The sequence below is a fragment of the Bolinopsis microptera genome, chromosome 7 (genome assembly GCF_026151205.1).
Source record: "Bolinopsis microptera isolate Bmic1 chromosome 7, MBARI_Bmic_1.0, whole genome shotgun sequence".
NCBI lineage: Eukaryota > Metazoa > Ctenophora > Tentaculata > Lobata > Bolinopsidae > Bolinopsis > Bolinopsis microptera.
In genome coordinates, this window is record NC_087078.1 from 4630974 (window position 1) to 4647937 (window position 16964).

Here is a 16964-nt window from a genome sequence, read left to right on the forward strand (position 1 = left end):
TTGTGGAATGTAGGAGGGAGGTGAATGGTGTTCAAGGTTGCCAAAATTTAGATTTCAGCTACTCTAAAAGTGCAGACGGGACAAAATAAGAATTGTCCTGTCCGTGATGCATTACGGACGTGACTATTCTTATTCTGTCCTGTCCGTGACAAGTCACAGACGTGACTATTCTTATTTTGTCCTGTCCGTGACCAGTCACGGACGTGACAATTCTTATTTTGTCCTGTCCGTAACCCGTCACGGACGTGACAAAAACGTCACGGACGGACACCCAATTTAAACACTGATTGGTCAATTTAGCAGCTAAAAAGTCTGCAAACTGCTGACACTACAATGGTGTCCAATAGAGATCTTTATAAGCTAACGCATGATATAACTTTTATAGAAATTGGAGGAAAAAATTTCTATTAGTGATTTGTGACGCTTTTTATGAGAATTGCCCAATTGAAGAATCGTCTTGCCAAAACTCATTTCGTTCGCATTACAGATTCACATTCACTTTCATTTTCACTATCACGCACAGTACAGGGTCATACCTCAATACCAAATTATTATAGGGCACAAGAACAAATTTGTTTACAATTATCAAAATTTGTTGAGCCCAGCAGCTTACTTCCTATCCTCTCTTCCCCCGTCGTCTGGAGCGTGTGATTTTTGTTGATATCCGAGCTCTTGTTTTTATCTTTTGGTTAACTTTCTGTGATTGGACTCGGTATTTTCGTCCCCGCCGAGTGGGACGATGCTTGCTCGCCAGTTAAGCTATACTTTAGATGACACTAATTTCTACAAACCACAAAATATTAAATATAAAATGTGTCCAGTATGGCGCAAATGCATCATTTGATAATTTCTCGACGCTGTCGTCGGGGTGAGAGTTATCTGAACCAACTGCATGCCCCTACGATTGCGTCACCACTGGCGAGCAAGCATTTGTTTGTTGTTTAGTTGTGTTGGAAGGGAACATTACTTGATTAATTCATCCATTAGGATTTTAATAACGATGAGCTAAGATATACCGTTCATCTTAGACTATTGGATCAATCTTATTATATGATTAGATTTTATAAACGAACCTGGCATACAAAAGATTGTAATGCGGAGGTTGGCTGGCTCTTCTATAATAAATACGACACTCCAACTTACAGAATGCTTGCTAGAGATAAAACAAAATATTATCAGACTATACATGCAGCATGAGTAACTGGTGGATAAGCCTTCGGTAAAAACGGATCCGGAAAAGTCAATGCGGCACTCGGGTCCTTGGTATTGTCGTCGGTATATTGTCCATTATTTACGTTCTGCTTTCATAGTTCAAACAATAGTGAGCTCTAAATATACAGCTTTAAACCGATTAAGTATGAATGAATGAAATACATGACAATCCGCACTCCTATAATTCAAAAGCATGAGTAACTCGTAGTGATGTACGATTTCTAGAAAGTTTAAATTAAATTTGGCGCTCACAGGTCCTCGTGATCATGTGATCGCCGCACAATGTTCTGTAAATGCGCAGGGCACCTTCAAGCTTAAATTTTTCACCATACTGAGGCAGTCAACCAACGCGCGGCTTTATTTTTATGATATGATATGTTTTGATTGTTATTAATAAATACCAAAATTTAAATTTGTTTTACTAAAATTTTTTTTACTAATCTCTATCAGAATCATCTTAAAGACAAGCTGATGATGTATGTTTAAAATGGTTATTGGTTACCATTAACCCTGGTTACCATTCAAATGGCAGGTCTGGTGTCTGAGAGGATTTTACTTATATTAGATGGGCAACCCTGAAATTATCAAACGAAACTTTGATGGATTTCGTAATTCGTTCAGTCAGCTGATTTCTTTTAAAACTGTACAGCTTCAAAGTTTCAATCTACCACGTCTCTAGCCTTCTTCAAACTAAACATCAGTACTACTGAATATACTGAATATACTGAATATACTGAACATACTGAACATACTGAACATACTGAACATACTGAATATACTGAATATACTGAATATATACTGAACATACTGAACATACTGAATATACTGAATATACTGAATATATACTGAACATACTGAACATACTGAACATACTGAATATACTGAATATACTGAATATGAGGGACCACATGCAAAACTGGTATATCTGAACATATACCAATTTTGCGCAGGTAGCTCATAGTCTTCAGGGTGAAATTTTTGGAATTTTTTTTGAACAATTTTGAAGAAATTTTTGAAAAAAAGTGAAATTTTATTTTTCCAAAACTGGTATATGTTACACTATACTATTTTAGCTTTTAACAATCATGAAAACAAAATGGTATATCTGCAGATAGACCACCTTCAAGAAACTTATCTTCAATAAAACCGGTATATCTATACACATTTTATAGACTTTAGCCAGCCCAAATGGTATATCTTCAGATATAATATACCATTCTCAGTTAAATTATTTTATTGTTTATAGTATAGAAAAAATGGTATATCGTGAGATATACCAGTTTTGGTACAATTCTAGTTTTAAAAATGGTATATAGACAGATATACCATTTTTTAGAAGTGTTTTTTACACATGATATAGAATCTTTAAATCAGTAAAATGCATTTATCTCAAAACTATCAAAAACAGATATACCAGTTTTGCATGTGGTCCCTCATATACTGAACAGTGAACATACTGATTGTTTTAATCAAGACACTTATTTTACTTTGGTGTATTCCAACAGCCACATTGTTACACAAGTGCAACCAGCCAATTACAGGAAGCCGAAGGATTTATTTGGCCAGTGACGGTTAAGGTAGTGTGTACCATACTTTCTTCGCCCGAGACTTTGCTGCAATGTGCAGCTCCTCATTTAACCCTCACACCCGATTTCTCGAGTATTCGGCTGAGTAGACCGGGGGCTGCATATACCACTCAGGATCATTAGCTGAACGTCGACGACGCTCACCCCACGACTAGGCAGACAGTGGGATTCGAACTCACAATCTCACGATTTGCAAGGATGGCGTTATAACCAACTACACTACCTGGCCGTTATACTGAACATACTGAATATACTGAATATACTGAATAATATGCTGATAAAGTATATTCTTACTTTTTTAAACAGCTTAACCTGATCTCCACTTGAAGCGTTCTGAAAACATAGTGCCAGCACAACAGCATTTATAATGTAACCATATAATGTAACAAATGAAATATTTTAATTGTATTGCTAAATATACCGACGTGTGTAGGATGTCAATATACTACGCAGTTGTAGCCAGGAAGACCACTATCCTCACTAAATGTGCTCAGTATGTAGGCAACTTCGACGAGGTTAGTTCCGACTTAGCAATAGTAATAGTTCGACCAGTTTAGTTCCGACTTAGTAATAGTAGTAGTTCGACCAGGTTAGTTCCGACCTAGTAATAGTAGTAGCTCGACCAGGTTAGTTCCGACCTAGTAATAGTAGTAGCTCGACCAGGTTAGTTCCAACTTAGTAATAGTAGTAGCTCGACCAGGTTAGTTAGAATATGTCTACCTAATTCAATAAAATCCTTTTAAGGAGAATAAATTCTTGAAATGCGTTAGACGATGAAGAATGTACTATCATATACATTATAAACGTGTATAGTGTATACTTGTATACATATATATTATATACAGTATACATTACACATGTGTATTGTGTAGTGTGTACATTATACATGTATATTTTATACAATATGTATTATACAAGTACATGTGTACATTACACGTGTATATTTCATACAATATGTGTAATTACAGGTAACGAATGAGATCCTACGAAAGGTTGACAGAGATGGGAAGTTAACATACACTCATGAGAAGTACCTATTTCATTACATCGCTTCAGATATGATAACATATCTGTGTATAACCGATGAGGTAAATTTAGAATTACATGTAGTCACTTTTAGTATAAAGTATATGGGGAAACATAATAGGTATGTTTTTCCGAATAAGTATTTCGTTACTCTTAAATTACAAAAGATAAGGTTGGTGATAACAATCAGTATTGTTGGCAGCATAATACTAAACAGCGACGAAATAATCGTTTGTCAGAAACTGAAGAATGAATACCAATACAGAGCTGTACTCAGTACAAGTGTGTACTGGGGGGGGGGGGGGGGGGGGGGGTTACAAGTGTATTTAAAGATTTACAAGTGTATTTAAACATTTCCCGGGGGAAGTGTATTTAAAGGATTTAATCTTCATCTTTATTTTGCGCTTGAAAGCCTGAATACTTCATCTCATAATGTTCCTGGTATATAATATATTATACTATAATTTGTTCCCCTCATAAAGCCTGATAGCATTATTAGTATAATATATCTAGATATTAGTAGTTAATTTAGCTTCACTAATTTCAGGATTTTCCGAGGTCGAAAGCATTTTCATTTCTTGGTGACATTATGCAACGGTAAGTCTCCTTGTTTCATCAAATGTTAAAATCTAGCTTGATTTTTATCAAACTTTTTATAAGAAGTTACCGAACAAAAATACCTTAGTTTCCAAAAATTGTGATGCAAAACTTTGGGCGGGATATTTGGACTTATTTGGACGACGAAACATTTTGGCATTCATTTTTAGAGACAGATAATTACGCTCCCTAATTCAAGATATTCCGTCTTGGATTATCAAAACCATGAAAGTATCATGATACAGTAAAACCCCGATATACCGCGCCCCGATTTACCGCAAACCCCGATATACCGCGGCCATTTCCTTTCCCCAAATAGGGCTAAACATACATAATGTAAATCAAACAAAACTCCGATTTACCGCAGACCCCGATTTACCGCGGATGTTTCCTTTCCCCAAAACTATGCGGTAAATCGGGGTTTTACTGTAAAAACAAAGAAATGGACAATAGTATATATATATAGTGTCGAAGGTAACCAATGCAACTAACATTGAAGGCAGTGGAGACAAACTGATTAATTTTAGGTATATTCCGGATATAACTCCACTTTTGACCTATTTGGCGGCCATTTATTAATTCCATAATTGCACCGGTATTTGGTAGATTTTTTTTCCAGGGGGTGCGATTACAAAACTAATTGCACTGTTTTGAGAGTGACCGAAATCTTATTAGGTACGATTACTGCGCCTCGTGCAATTAATAGTGTAATCGCATTATACGCAGTTAGATTAGCGTATATAATTTACTAATAATAATAAATTAATTAACAGGATCATACACAGTATACAGTACAAATAGAATCTACTGTGATAAAAACATCTTCACACCGTAAACTGTGCAAAAGACTACAAAAGATTCCTCCAACACCGAGCTATATCCTTTATTTCATTCAACTCTTCTAAAGTATTCATAACCAAATTACGATCCTTAAGTTCATCCATCAAAAATTTAAATGATACAACCTACGTCCTACACGACCTTTTAATTTTTCAATTTATTCGTACAAACAATAATTTACTCGTACAAATAGGATCTATCATGTGACCAGCACACATACAGATTCGAACTGTACACCACCGACGCACGCAATTTATATTTAATGTTAGTTTTCGACCACTGACCAGCCGATAAAAATTTTAATTAAAAAGTATGGGGGTGTCCAACCCCAGAAACCCAAAAAAATTCATTTTACCTCAAATTTCCATTTTGGGTTAAAAAGAGGACAAAGGTATATTCATTACAGTTACTTCAAAGAAGTATTATAACTCGTTTAAATCGGCATAAATGCAATAAATACAAATTCGAAACGTTGCTTGTAACGAAATTATACATAATATCATTTAACTACAGAATTGCGCCCGTTTTTTTCGTGCATAATATAATGCTTTAAATAGGGAAACATTTGTCATTCAATTCAATTGCCGTAGAAATTACATGTTATCTGTAATTTAAGAAATTGTAAGCAAAAAGTGAACTATACTCTTGTCTTATACGCATCACTACACGTGTCATGTACGTGCCGCGCATGCACGACTACAGACTATACATCACAACTCCACAAGCAACCCTTGCTCTTTCTCGTTGTCATGGTAACGGACAGAAAGAATGACGACATATCTAAACCCACCTTCCTCGTTCTCCAAAATCCCTGTTTTTCTGCAAAAGCGACCATTCGTACACTTTCACTTTACATTTTTGCTTCGCAAAATTTGTGTGCACAAATTTTGTGCGATAGGGCCGCCCAAACTAAGGTAATATAACATTTAATACTAAGGTAACGAGTATGGACCTTGTATGCGTATGATAGGTATGATAGGTAACTGTTCCTACACATCGTGGCTATTTCTAGGGAGGTGATGCTTGTGGCCCGCCCTCATATCTAACCGTGTCAACCTAATTATACTAGATTGGTCCAATGCATGTGTTAGGAATAATGATTTAAATAGTAGTGACTATGAAGCTAAACCATTAGTAAAATTAAGTGTACTGGAAGGGCTGCAGAGAAGCAGAGAGCCCACTACTTAATAATAGCCTACAGATCAGTAAAATTACATAAGAGTGGAATTGAATATTTTTGTAATTTGAATGTGATCGGAAATGATTGTAATGTGTGAAATTAGTAAACACAGTCCTATACTATAAAATTAGGGTAGGAGGCAAGTTTGCGCACGGACCTGACTTTTGCGCCATTTTGTTTCTAAACTGGGGCGACATTCGATTACAATTCTGAGAAGAAAACATCTACTGGATTCTCTGTTTATGTCAGTGATTTATGTAACGCGCGATCAAAGTTGCAGTTTAGTCACAGCGCAAGTGACACGCGCGCGCATGAAATGCGCGCGCGTCATGTGAGTAATCAAATTGTCAATTTACTGTAATAGTCCAATTAATGGGTGCGACGCGCGTGCTGATATAACATCACAGTCCTCAGCAATTATTTTACAGTGAATGATCGGCTAAGTTTAATAACTTACAAATATTCCAATCTCCAAGAAATAATATCCATGTCTCGCCGTATCTCCTGCTCCAAAATGTAATGAACTGCAAAAAGTTTTAACCAATCTGGAAGATAATTGCTAAGGGTCGTTCACATATTACGTAATCAGCCGAGGGGTTTCCAATTCCACTCAATTTCACTCTATTATTATTATTTAACAGGATCACGCCAACAAAAATGATTTCAAAATTAAATACCTTAATGTGGTAATCTGTGCCGATAATAAAAATCGTCCCAACATTTATTGCACGCAGCCATATCTTTCACCTCGTTAAGTTCATTTATGTCATTGATAAACATATTTCTTCCATCTAAATCACTTCTTAAAACAGACAGTAAGTTCATTCTCGGTCTTCTTAATCTACCAGCAAACAGATTGTCAGATTCAATGGCGAATGTAGTGTTCTCCTGACTCCTGAGTATATGACCAAACATCTTCCAAGTTCCACCGCTGATATTCAATACGCTTAGACAGCATTTCAACATTACATCTTTTGTTGGCGTCATAGATCCTCAATTTTCTTTCTCAAATTAAGGAAACATTGGATCAGAATTACTTTGTGTGTAACACGTGTTGTGGGGTATAACACGTGTTGTGAGGTATAACACGTGTAACACGTGTTGTGAGGTATAACACGTGTAACATGTGTTGTGGGGTATAACACGTGTAACACGTGTTGTGGGGTATAACACGTGTAACACGTGTTGTGGGGTATAACACGTGTAACACGTGTTGTGGGGTATAACACGTGTAACACGTGTTGTGGGGTATAACACGTGTAACACGTGTTGTGGGGTATAACACGTGTAACACGTGTTGTGGGGTATAACACGTGTAACACGTGTTGTGGGGTATAACACGTGTAACACGTGTTGTGGGGTATAACACGTGTAACACGTGTTGTGGGGTATAACACGTGTAACATGTGTTGTGGCGTATAACACGTGTAACACGTGTTGTGGGGTATAACATGTGTAACATGTGTTGTGGGGTATAACACGTGTAACACGTGTTGTGAGGTATAACATGTGTAACATGTGTTGTGGGGTATAACACGTGTAACACGTGTTGTGAGGTATAACACGTGTTACACGTGTTGTGGGGTATAACACGTGTTACACGTGTTGTGGGGTATAACACGTGTTATACCCCACAACACGTGTTACACGTGTTGTGGGGTATAACACGTGTAACATGTGTTGTGGCGTATAACACGTGTAACATGTGTTGTGGGATATAACATGTTTAACACTTGTTTTAAATAAGTTAGATAACTTGTTAAACTACTTCCTGTATTTTTATATACATGCGACAGTGTAGGGAGAAATGGAAATTATTCTTATTCATATCTTCCCCGAATAAGTAATCGGACACTAAGTCATACTCAGCATTATTGAGACTAAATTTATAGAGACCTGGGGGGGGTGTAACCCAAAAAAACCCAACTCCTACCCAAGAAAAGGTAATACTGGGATTGGGTTTTTTTGGGTTTTTTTGGGTTTTTTAAACAAAATTTAAACAAAATTCTAGCCATTTCATTAATTGTATTGAATGTGAATTATTTCCCACTGAGTCTTACCTACGTGTTGTTCTCATGTCTTAACTTAATAGATAGTTTACATAGTATATAAAGGTGTTTATATTGATAGTATGTTATCACGATAGCAAACAGGATGTCTCGTTCATCGAGATATAATCCATATATGAATGCACAAAGTGGAAATGTGCCAAACGTGGCAAATGTGTTCTCCTGTCATGAAAGGAGGCTATGACGAAGGTCAAGGGCAAGTCAAAGCACATGACTTAAATTACTTGACTTAAGGCGGCTTCAGAGTCCGAGTCTCGATGATGTGTCTCCAAAGCTTTCTGTCCGCCATAAGCTCCTTAATCTCCCCAGTGTTCTTAATCCAGTGTCACTTATTAGGTTATCGACGAAGGTGAGCGGTGGTCTACCCCTCCCTAGGTTCCCAAAGGAGAAGTTGGTGTGCTGCCAGGTCATCATGTCGCTGGATGTGCCCAGCCAACCTCATTCTTCTGGCCTGTATCTTCGAAATAACTCTTGGGAGTGATCCAAAGACCTTGTTGGTGCGATGTCCTCTCCAGTCCACGTTTAGGGCCATCCGAAGCATTCTACTGTAACATCCGTCTATTCTTTTCTTCAAAGATTCTGTTATTGTCCACGTTTTCGTTCCATACAGGAAGATTGATTCAACCGTAACTTGAACAGACGGATCTTTAAATCTCGGCGCAAATTGGACCTCCATATAGCCTACATTTTGTGGTAGGCAGCCCATGCCTTGGCCTTGCGTAACCTAAAGTCGTGCTCCGTTGTACTAAAATCCTCAACTTCTTCTAAGGCATGTCCGTCCTTAGAAATTATTGTGTGTGGCTCCTCTCCTACTAAATTAACTGTAAGATGCTTGGTTTTAGACAAAAAAGATTTCATGCCTCCTCATCAGATGAGGCTTCTGTAGGACTGTAGCATGTGATGACAGTGAGCCTGGGCTTTCCATTAAGAGACATGGTGAGGATCCTTGCGCTGTAAGATTTTATGATTTTATAATTTTATAAGACTTATAGCCTTATAAGTCTTATTGTTAAATGTGCTAACCTTAGCAGTCCTTTTACATGATACAATACAATTGATGTTCATATTTTTTTGATGTTTTCTTGTTTGACTTTCTGTAGAAATAGGTTGTCGTGATGTGGAGACCGAGTCATCAGCTTCTGTAATAGCAGCGTAATTACCCCGGCAACCACTTCCACTAGAAAAATAAGGGGCTTTAACCCTTAAGCTGTTGATAAACTTCATTTACTTCATCTTGACTTTTCAGTTGGCTCACAATCCTGTGCAGTCCCCTGCACATTGGCAGTGGATTGTGTTCTTAACTCTTGCGCCACTAAAAGGTTAAGGGCATCCACTTGAACAATAGCCATCTTTAACTCTCACCATAATATCTTGGGTATCTTGAGCATGTAATTGCACGAACATAATATGCTATACAAGACAAATGTGACACTTCCTTTTTCTACCCAACAGCATCAGTTGTAATCCTTACCCAATCGTCACCTGCTCCAGTGTGGGACTTTCCGATTTTATCCCAAAGCATAAGGAGGTTAGAGTGAGAACAGAGCTACACTTTAGCGGGGACTAACCCTTCCCCTGACTACCTCGTTAGCCGGTACCCCGGGCATAGGGAGCCGTATCCTGACCACCAGAGTGTGGTCCAGTCTAGCTGGGTCAATGGTCATAGTAGACTAGGTTGAACAGGGTAACAGCCAACACCTCTTTAGCTACTGTGCAATCCACAGTAAAGATTTACGAGTCTCAAAGCCTCTTGTAGACCAAGAGTTAAGGAGTCAATAGATCAAATTATTGAACTACCGGGGCTTAATGTCTCCCGTCGATCGTCCTGCCTTTAGCCTGGACCCCCTGTCCAGTATCCAGTCTTCAGCACGCGGAGGTAGTGGCTTTCATCATGCTGTCCGATGAGTGTCTGGAAGAGGGCACCAGCAGGATACCCCTTTTCAAAGTTCTGGGAGCCTCACATCAGACCAGGGCTTCCACCCAGCTTCTATCCAGCGGTGACGCCTTGGGCCACCTAAGCTTCACACAACCATTGAAAGACCACCTGCCTACTTGTAAAGTGGAGAATATTGACTCATCAGAGGAATGGGCGAAAATAGTAACTGTGTATTGTGATGCTCTGCATCATGATACGGCTGTTGAGGTTTGCCTCAATGGAGGGCGAGATCGAATGCCATCCCAGTCAAGATTTTAGCGACTCCAGGGCCATAAACAAGCAAAGATATCACTCGATATCACATGCGATCATGCAGCTGATGGTAACTGCAAGATTCTTTCAGTTAGAGATAGAGCATGGTTTCTCGTTAAGCGGATGATCAGGAAAACGGAAACAGAGATCGTGAAGGTGAGAAGAAAGGCTTTATTCCTCTCGTACCGGTTGCGGTCAGGGTTGGGGTCATCAGTGAGTTGCGTCCCTACTAACTCAATTTGCCATGGCCATCGAAGTGAGCATTACATATGGCTGATATCATATCTGGATGGCCAACTTCTTCTGAGCACATCAGTGAATAAAATACTGCTTTTGGGTGATATTTAAGCGATTATATCTATTGTGATGTTGTAGTGATGAACCACAACAGTGATGTTGTACTAATAATTGTTTTGCTAGGTGCCTACATGATTTTATTTCCTTCAAATGAAAAATTTGTAAAAAACCCAAAAAAACCCAAAAAAACCCAACTCCTACCCTGAAAAAGGTAATACTGGGATTGGGTTTTTTTGGGTTACACCCCCCCCCCCCAGAGACCTGTGCAATGTGTATTGACTTGATTTATGACAAGGTTTGAAAGACAATACGGAACAACTGCTAAAACCGCACTCCCCTACGCTATGGACAGTGACTTTAACAAAGTTCTCCAAAACCAGATGGTCAGAAAACTGCACTGTTTCTACTTAATATGTAGCTATTAAATGAAACGTTTAGTTAGTTAGTTAGGTACTTAGAAATATTAGCTATTTTCTGAATCATACTATATCCGCATAACACCGAGTTTTGATTATACATTATATACATTACCATACATTATATACATTATTATACATTATTATACATTATTAAACATTATCATACATTATTATACAATATACATTATATACATTATTATAAATAATTCCATCTTTTTCTCAGAGGTACTACACTAACAACCCTGAATCTGGAACCATCTCCAAAGTTCAAAATGAAATCGACGATTTAAAGCAGATTATGGTCAAAAACATAGGTAAATAATTAAAACAAACAACAGGCAAAGTGAAACAACATGCAAAGTAACCCTTATTTGAGGGCACCCTTATACCTTTCTGAAAGATGTAATCTTTTCTCTTTCAGATGTAATCTTTTCTCTTTCCATTTCAGACTGTTCTTTTTTTCAGATTCCTTGTCAGAGCGAGGGGAGAGGATAGAACTGCTAGTGAACAAAGCAGAGGATCTCACGAACCAGAGCACACAGTTCCAGCGTCAAAGTAGGGACCTGAGGCGCGCTATGTTCTGGAAAAACGTTAAAATGTACTTGCTTATCGGCGGAATAGGCTTTGTGAGTACTACAAACTACCATTTTAGTTCCTATTATAACACATTATAACACATTATATTGCACTTTATAATATATTTTAACATATAATTATAACATCTTATAACACATTATAACACATTTTATAACATTAGATTAATTTCAGGCGATATTCTGGATAATACTGTCAATAAGTTGTGGAGGCCTGGGCATTCCAAAGTGTAGGTAAAGACGAGCTTGATATCAGAGTTTTTCCTAAAAACAAACTTTCTAAAGAAAAGTGGTTAAAGAAGAGTGGAGTAGAATACAGGCTGAACAATTGAAGAGTTCATTTAAGTGATAAACTTTGGATGATATTTGACATTATCTAGTTCTGAAGTGACGTTTTATTGTTTTACATTTTCTGTTTGATTGGGGTTAGCTTTATTAATAAGCCTACAAAGTTCTGATAACTTAACACTGTTTTATATAGGACTCACAGTAAACAGTAAAGTGTATAGTGTATATATATACACTATACGCTTTACTGTGGGTCCTCCACAATACTATTGGCGCGGCTCTGAATTAACACATAACATCAACGACTTAAATAGTTGAGTGGACGATGGAAATCTACTGAAGTGGTGGAAGTAATTTATGGTTGCCAATAGATGTGGAGTCTGGTGGTGAATTGTTGACACGTGATCAAACATGTGATCCAACCATATATGGGTAATATTTGTAGGTAATCACTTTCTCATATCAAATAAGATATAATTATAATCATTGAGGAGGTGTCCGAGGTGAAGCATGTTTTGGTGACGTCACAGTTATGACGTCATAATTATGATATCACAATTATGACGTCACAGTTATGCTTTACCTCTCCACCACAATCCACATCTATGGGCGATTTTTCGTGAGGAAAGTTTTCCATTCGTTTTAATCGACAATTTTAGTGGAAATTTGAATTAAAATTGTGATCTTGTACAAATGAAATGTTAAAAGTTATCCTGCTTGTTTAAATGCAATGAAATCGAAAAATGTAAATCGACCTTTCGTTTATTTTTTTTGAACTTGAAGATCTAGAGAGTGGTTTGAAGTTTCGTCTTTTTATTTGTATAATTGAAGGTGTACGTGTAACTTAATCAACGGACTTTACTGAAGTTTATTGATTCTGGTGTCTTCTTGGATTTTTACTTACTCCCTGTTTTAATGTGTTTCATGATTTAAGTACTAGTGCTGATGATACACGAGCTGAGGATCTAGCTGTTCGTCTTAGGGGCCATCTACTTAGGACGTCCGACAAAATCGCAGATTTTCAGACCACCCCCCTCCCCCTGTCCGGGTGTGTCCGAATTTTCAAAACCACCCCCTTCCCCCTGTCCGGATTTGTCCGAAATTCCAAAACCACCCCCCTCCCTATTTGCCGGACGTCCTAAGTAAATGGCCCCTTAGTGGTAGGATACAAAATAAAAGACTTTAAATTTGAGGTTCGTGGAAGAGAATTGTAAAAGAAATTGATATATATATAATCGGTACAAAATGATAAAAGGTAATCCACAGAACTGACAAAAATAAACTTCCCGTGAGTTATAAAACTGTGAAAGGTGATCATGTGACACTTGAGTGGGGTGATTTTAGAAGCAGGCCATTAATGATGACAAAATGTTTCAACAAGGATAAACCCATGCGGAAAGTGGAAAATGAGTTGGTATGTCACGTGATACATGAAACAAGGCCTAATGGTGGACTAATTATATGAGTGAAGCTTATTGGTTGAAGTGAACTGCGTCTAAATTACTTAATGAAAGGTATGAAACCAAACGCTGGGAATGGAAGTGTCTATTATTTAAGGTGCTGAAAATTGAGGAATCTGACTGAGAAAATTTGAGGTGAACGTCAGTGGCGTAACGAAGGGCCCCGCTGACCCCGCTGTGCAGGGGGGCGCCGTCTTAGGGGGGCGCCAAATCATCGTTTGAATGTGGGACAATTTCGAAAACTTAACTAAAGTACTAGCAAAACTGCGCGTTTTGCTCTAGATACACACTTTTTTAGAGATTTTTACCGGCGTATCCTCTAAAATCACCTGATTTGTTCAATTTTAGGGAGGGGCACCAAAAGGGGGAGGGGCGCCAACAGGGGGGGCGCCTTTTCGGCAGGGGGGCGCCAACAGGCAACGTTACGCCACTGGTGAACGTGACACCAGACTAGTGCTGATGATACTCGAGCCGAGGACACCAGACTAGTCCTGATGATACTCGAGCCGAGGACACCAGACTAGTGCTGATGATACTCGAGCTGAGGACACCAGACTAGTCCTGATGATACTCGAGCTGAGGACACCAGACTTAAGACTAGTGCTGAGAAGTGCAGAGAAGTATTGAACTTATGTTGCGTGCTCTGATTAACCTGCCTCTGGTGACGTCACCATGGTGACGTGTACTGGTGACGTGTACTGGTGACGTGTACTGGTGACGTGTACTGGTGACGTGTACTGGTGACGTGCACTGGTGACGTGTACTGGTGACGTGTACTGGTGACGTGTACTGGTGACGTGTACTGGTGACGTGTACTGGTGACGTGTACTGGTGACGTGTACTGGTGACGTGTACTAGTGACGTGTACTGGTGACGTGTACTGGTGACGTGTACTGGTGACGTGTACTGGTGACGTGTACTGGTGACGTGTACTAGTGACGTGTACTGGTGACGTGTACTGGTGACGTGTACTGGTGACGTGTACTGGTGACGTGTACTGGTGACGTGTACTGGTGACGTGTACTGGTGACGTGTACTGGTGACGTGTACTGGTGACGTGTACTAGTGACGTGTACTGGTGACGTGTACTCTTGACGTGTACTAGTGACGTGTACTGGTGACGTGTACTGGTGACGTGTACTGGTGACGTGTACTGGTGACGTGTAATAATGCTTCAGCTTGCTAATAATACTAATTAGATCCTTGCTCGCTGACATCTAATCAGACTGGAACACTGGAACAGTGAGACAGTGAGGGCGAGTGTTTCAGTGTACAATACACGGGGTGCGGAGTCACGTGGTGTGGAGTCACGTGACTGTGGGCTGTCACTTCCCAGTTTCAGGTAGTCACTAATAACTCACTTCCCTTCTTTTGTTGCACTCTAATAGTCTTACATTGATTTAGTTATTAGTCTAGGATACGATAAAATCTGCAGGACCGGGTTAGGGGTCGTTCACATATTACGCAATCACTTTTTGGTCAATTTTTACACCCCCCGTCCGTTATCAGTTTTACACACAGCTATTGTATCAAAATTGCACTAGCGTAATCATTTTGAAACCCCCCTCCCCCCTCGGCTGAACACGTAATATGCGAAAGACCCCTAACCCCTTATTAAGGATATTGGCTAGAAAGCAGTTGTAGCTTAGTTTACTGATGTGTGGTAATATGGGGCAGGTAATGAATAAATTCCATTAACACGTGTCCTTGTTTCAGCCCCCTTAGCTTTATTATAAATATACTATATAGGTAGCTAAATTATATATAGCTCTTTTATAGGGGATATCACACAACTTAGTGATCTAGGAAGTTAAAGTATTTCGTATAGTTTCGTGGACTCATTACATTGGCTAGCTCAAGTGTTCACATTGATCACTCGGAAAAGTAACTGTTACATTCTATTTTGATATGTTGTTTTAATAGTTTATTGTTGCTACATACCGTTTTAGAGAGGGGATGACTTCATTTCTTTTGTTTTGAATTAAACAAAAAGCCAACTGATAATGCTGTACAAACTTCAAAATATAAGTATTTTAATTTAGTTATCATGTACCAGAAAAAGTTGTATCGCTACTCAAATAAAATTGTACATTTGCATCCTCTAATTTTCAGTTTCTGTTGTAATCCACACATGACAATGTGGATATAAGGCTATAAGAGACTGGTTTGTTAGTTTTAACAGTAACAGCATTATAAACCAGACACGTCATGGTAACCATGGTGCTCACCTGTTCTTGATCTTCTGTAGTCTGCTAGCTTACCTGCACATATGTACTGCATATTATGAAACTGGTTGTGATACAGCTGGTATCCCTTGTTGACTGTTATATTTAATTCATGATAACTAATTAGCGGACAAGAGGAGGTACAGCTGTAATAGGAGGGGGGGGGAGGGGGAGGGGGGGGGAGGGGGTAATAACTGATAAGCGCCTTGAATTGGAGCTAGGTTCCATATTGGTTTCTGTTAATTTCCTATTTCTTAATCAGTGAAATCACATCTGGTTTTAAACCGGGTGATGATCTTAAAAGGTGCTTTATTTTACCTGTAACTAGAAAATGCCCACTGTAATTGTATTAAATTATATGGAATTGTTAGCCACCGGGCTCATATTAATCCTTTCCCGATATACAATATACAATATACATGGTAATGCACTCGTGCCATTTTCACAGCTCTAATCACTACACTAGTGAGAGCCATCACTTACCAAACCATGATCTGAATTTCAAACCATGGTTTAATGATCAGTGACAGCTTCCCTTCAGTTTTGAGATCTTGGCTTTAATAGGTTTTCTATTAAAGCCAAGATCTCAAAACTATCTTCTATCTTTTTGAATTTTGTGAACTAGTTCCAAGATGAATCAAAATTCTCTACTCACTGTCACCAAGATGTAGCCAACTTCCCTGCTCACTGTCACCAAGATGTAGCCAACTTCCCTGCTCACTGTTACCAAGATGTAGCCAACTTCCCTGCTCACTGTCACCAAAATGTATAGCCAACTTCCCTGCTCACTGTTACCAAGATGTAGCCAACTTCCCTGCTCACTGTCACCAAAATGTATAGCCAACTTCCCTGCTCACTGTTACCAAGATGTAGCCAACTTCCCTACTCACTGCCACCAAGATGTAGCCAACTTCCCTGCTCACTGTTACCAAGATGTATCCAACTTCCCTGCTCACTGTCACCAAGATGTAGCCAACTTCCCTG

At 38.8% G+C, this 16964-nt stretch overlaps 1 protein-coding gene across 1 annotated transcript; it reads left to right on the plus strand.

The window, feature by feature from the left end:
• Positions 1 to 3232: 3232 nt before the first annotated feature.
• LOC134818496 (vesicle-associated membrane protein 7-like) lies at positions 3233 to 13198 on the plus strand. The gene is made up of 7 exons (XM_063828081.1): positions 3233 to 3313; positions 3767 to 3886; positions 4372 to 4421; positions 11291 to 11378; positions 11638 to 11728; positions 11880 to 12040; positions 12183 to 13198. Exons 1-7 carry the CDS (start codon positions 3233 to 3235, stop codon positions 12243 to 12245), a joined length of 654 nt encoding a protein of 217 aa, XP_063684151.1. The 3' UTR covers positions 12246 to 13198.
• The last annotated feature ends 3766 nt before the right edge of the window (positions 13199 to 16964 follow it).

Bases quoted from the DNA above. Each gene is read 5' to 3' on its own strand.
- LOC134818496 (XM_063828081.1), top strand. From the start codon at position 3,233: ATGTCAATATACTACGCAGTTGTAGCCAGGAAGACCACTATCCTCACT. The intron at 4,422-11,290 runs GTAAGTCTCCTT...ATTTATGACAAG, and splicing joins CTTGGTGACATTATGCAACG to GTTTGAAAGACAATACGGAA. The intron at 11,379-11,637 runs GTCAGAAAACTG...TCTTTTTCTCAG, and splicing joins AAGTTCTCCAAAACCAGATG to AGGTACTACACTAACAACCC.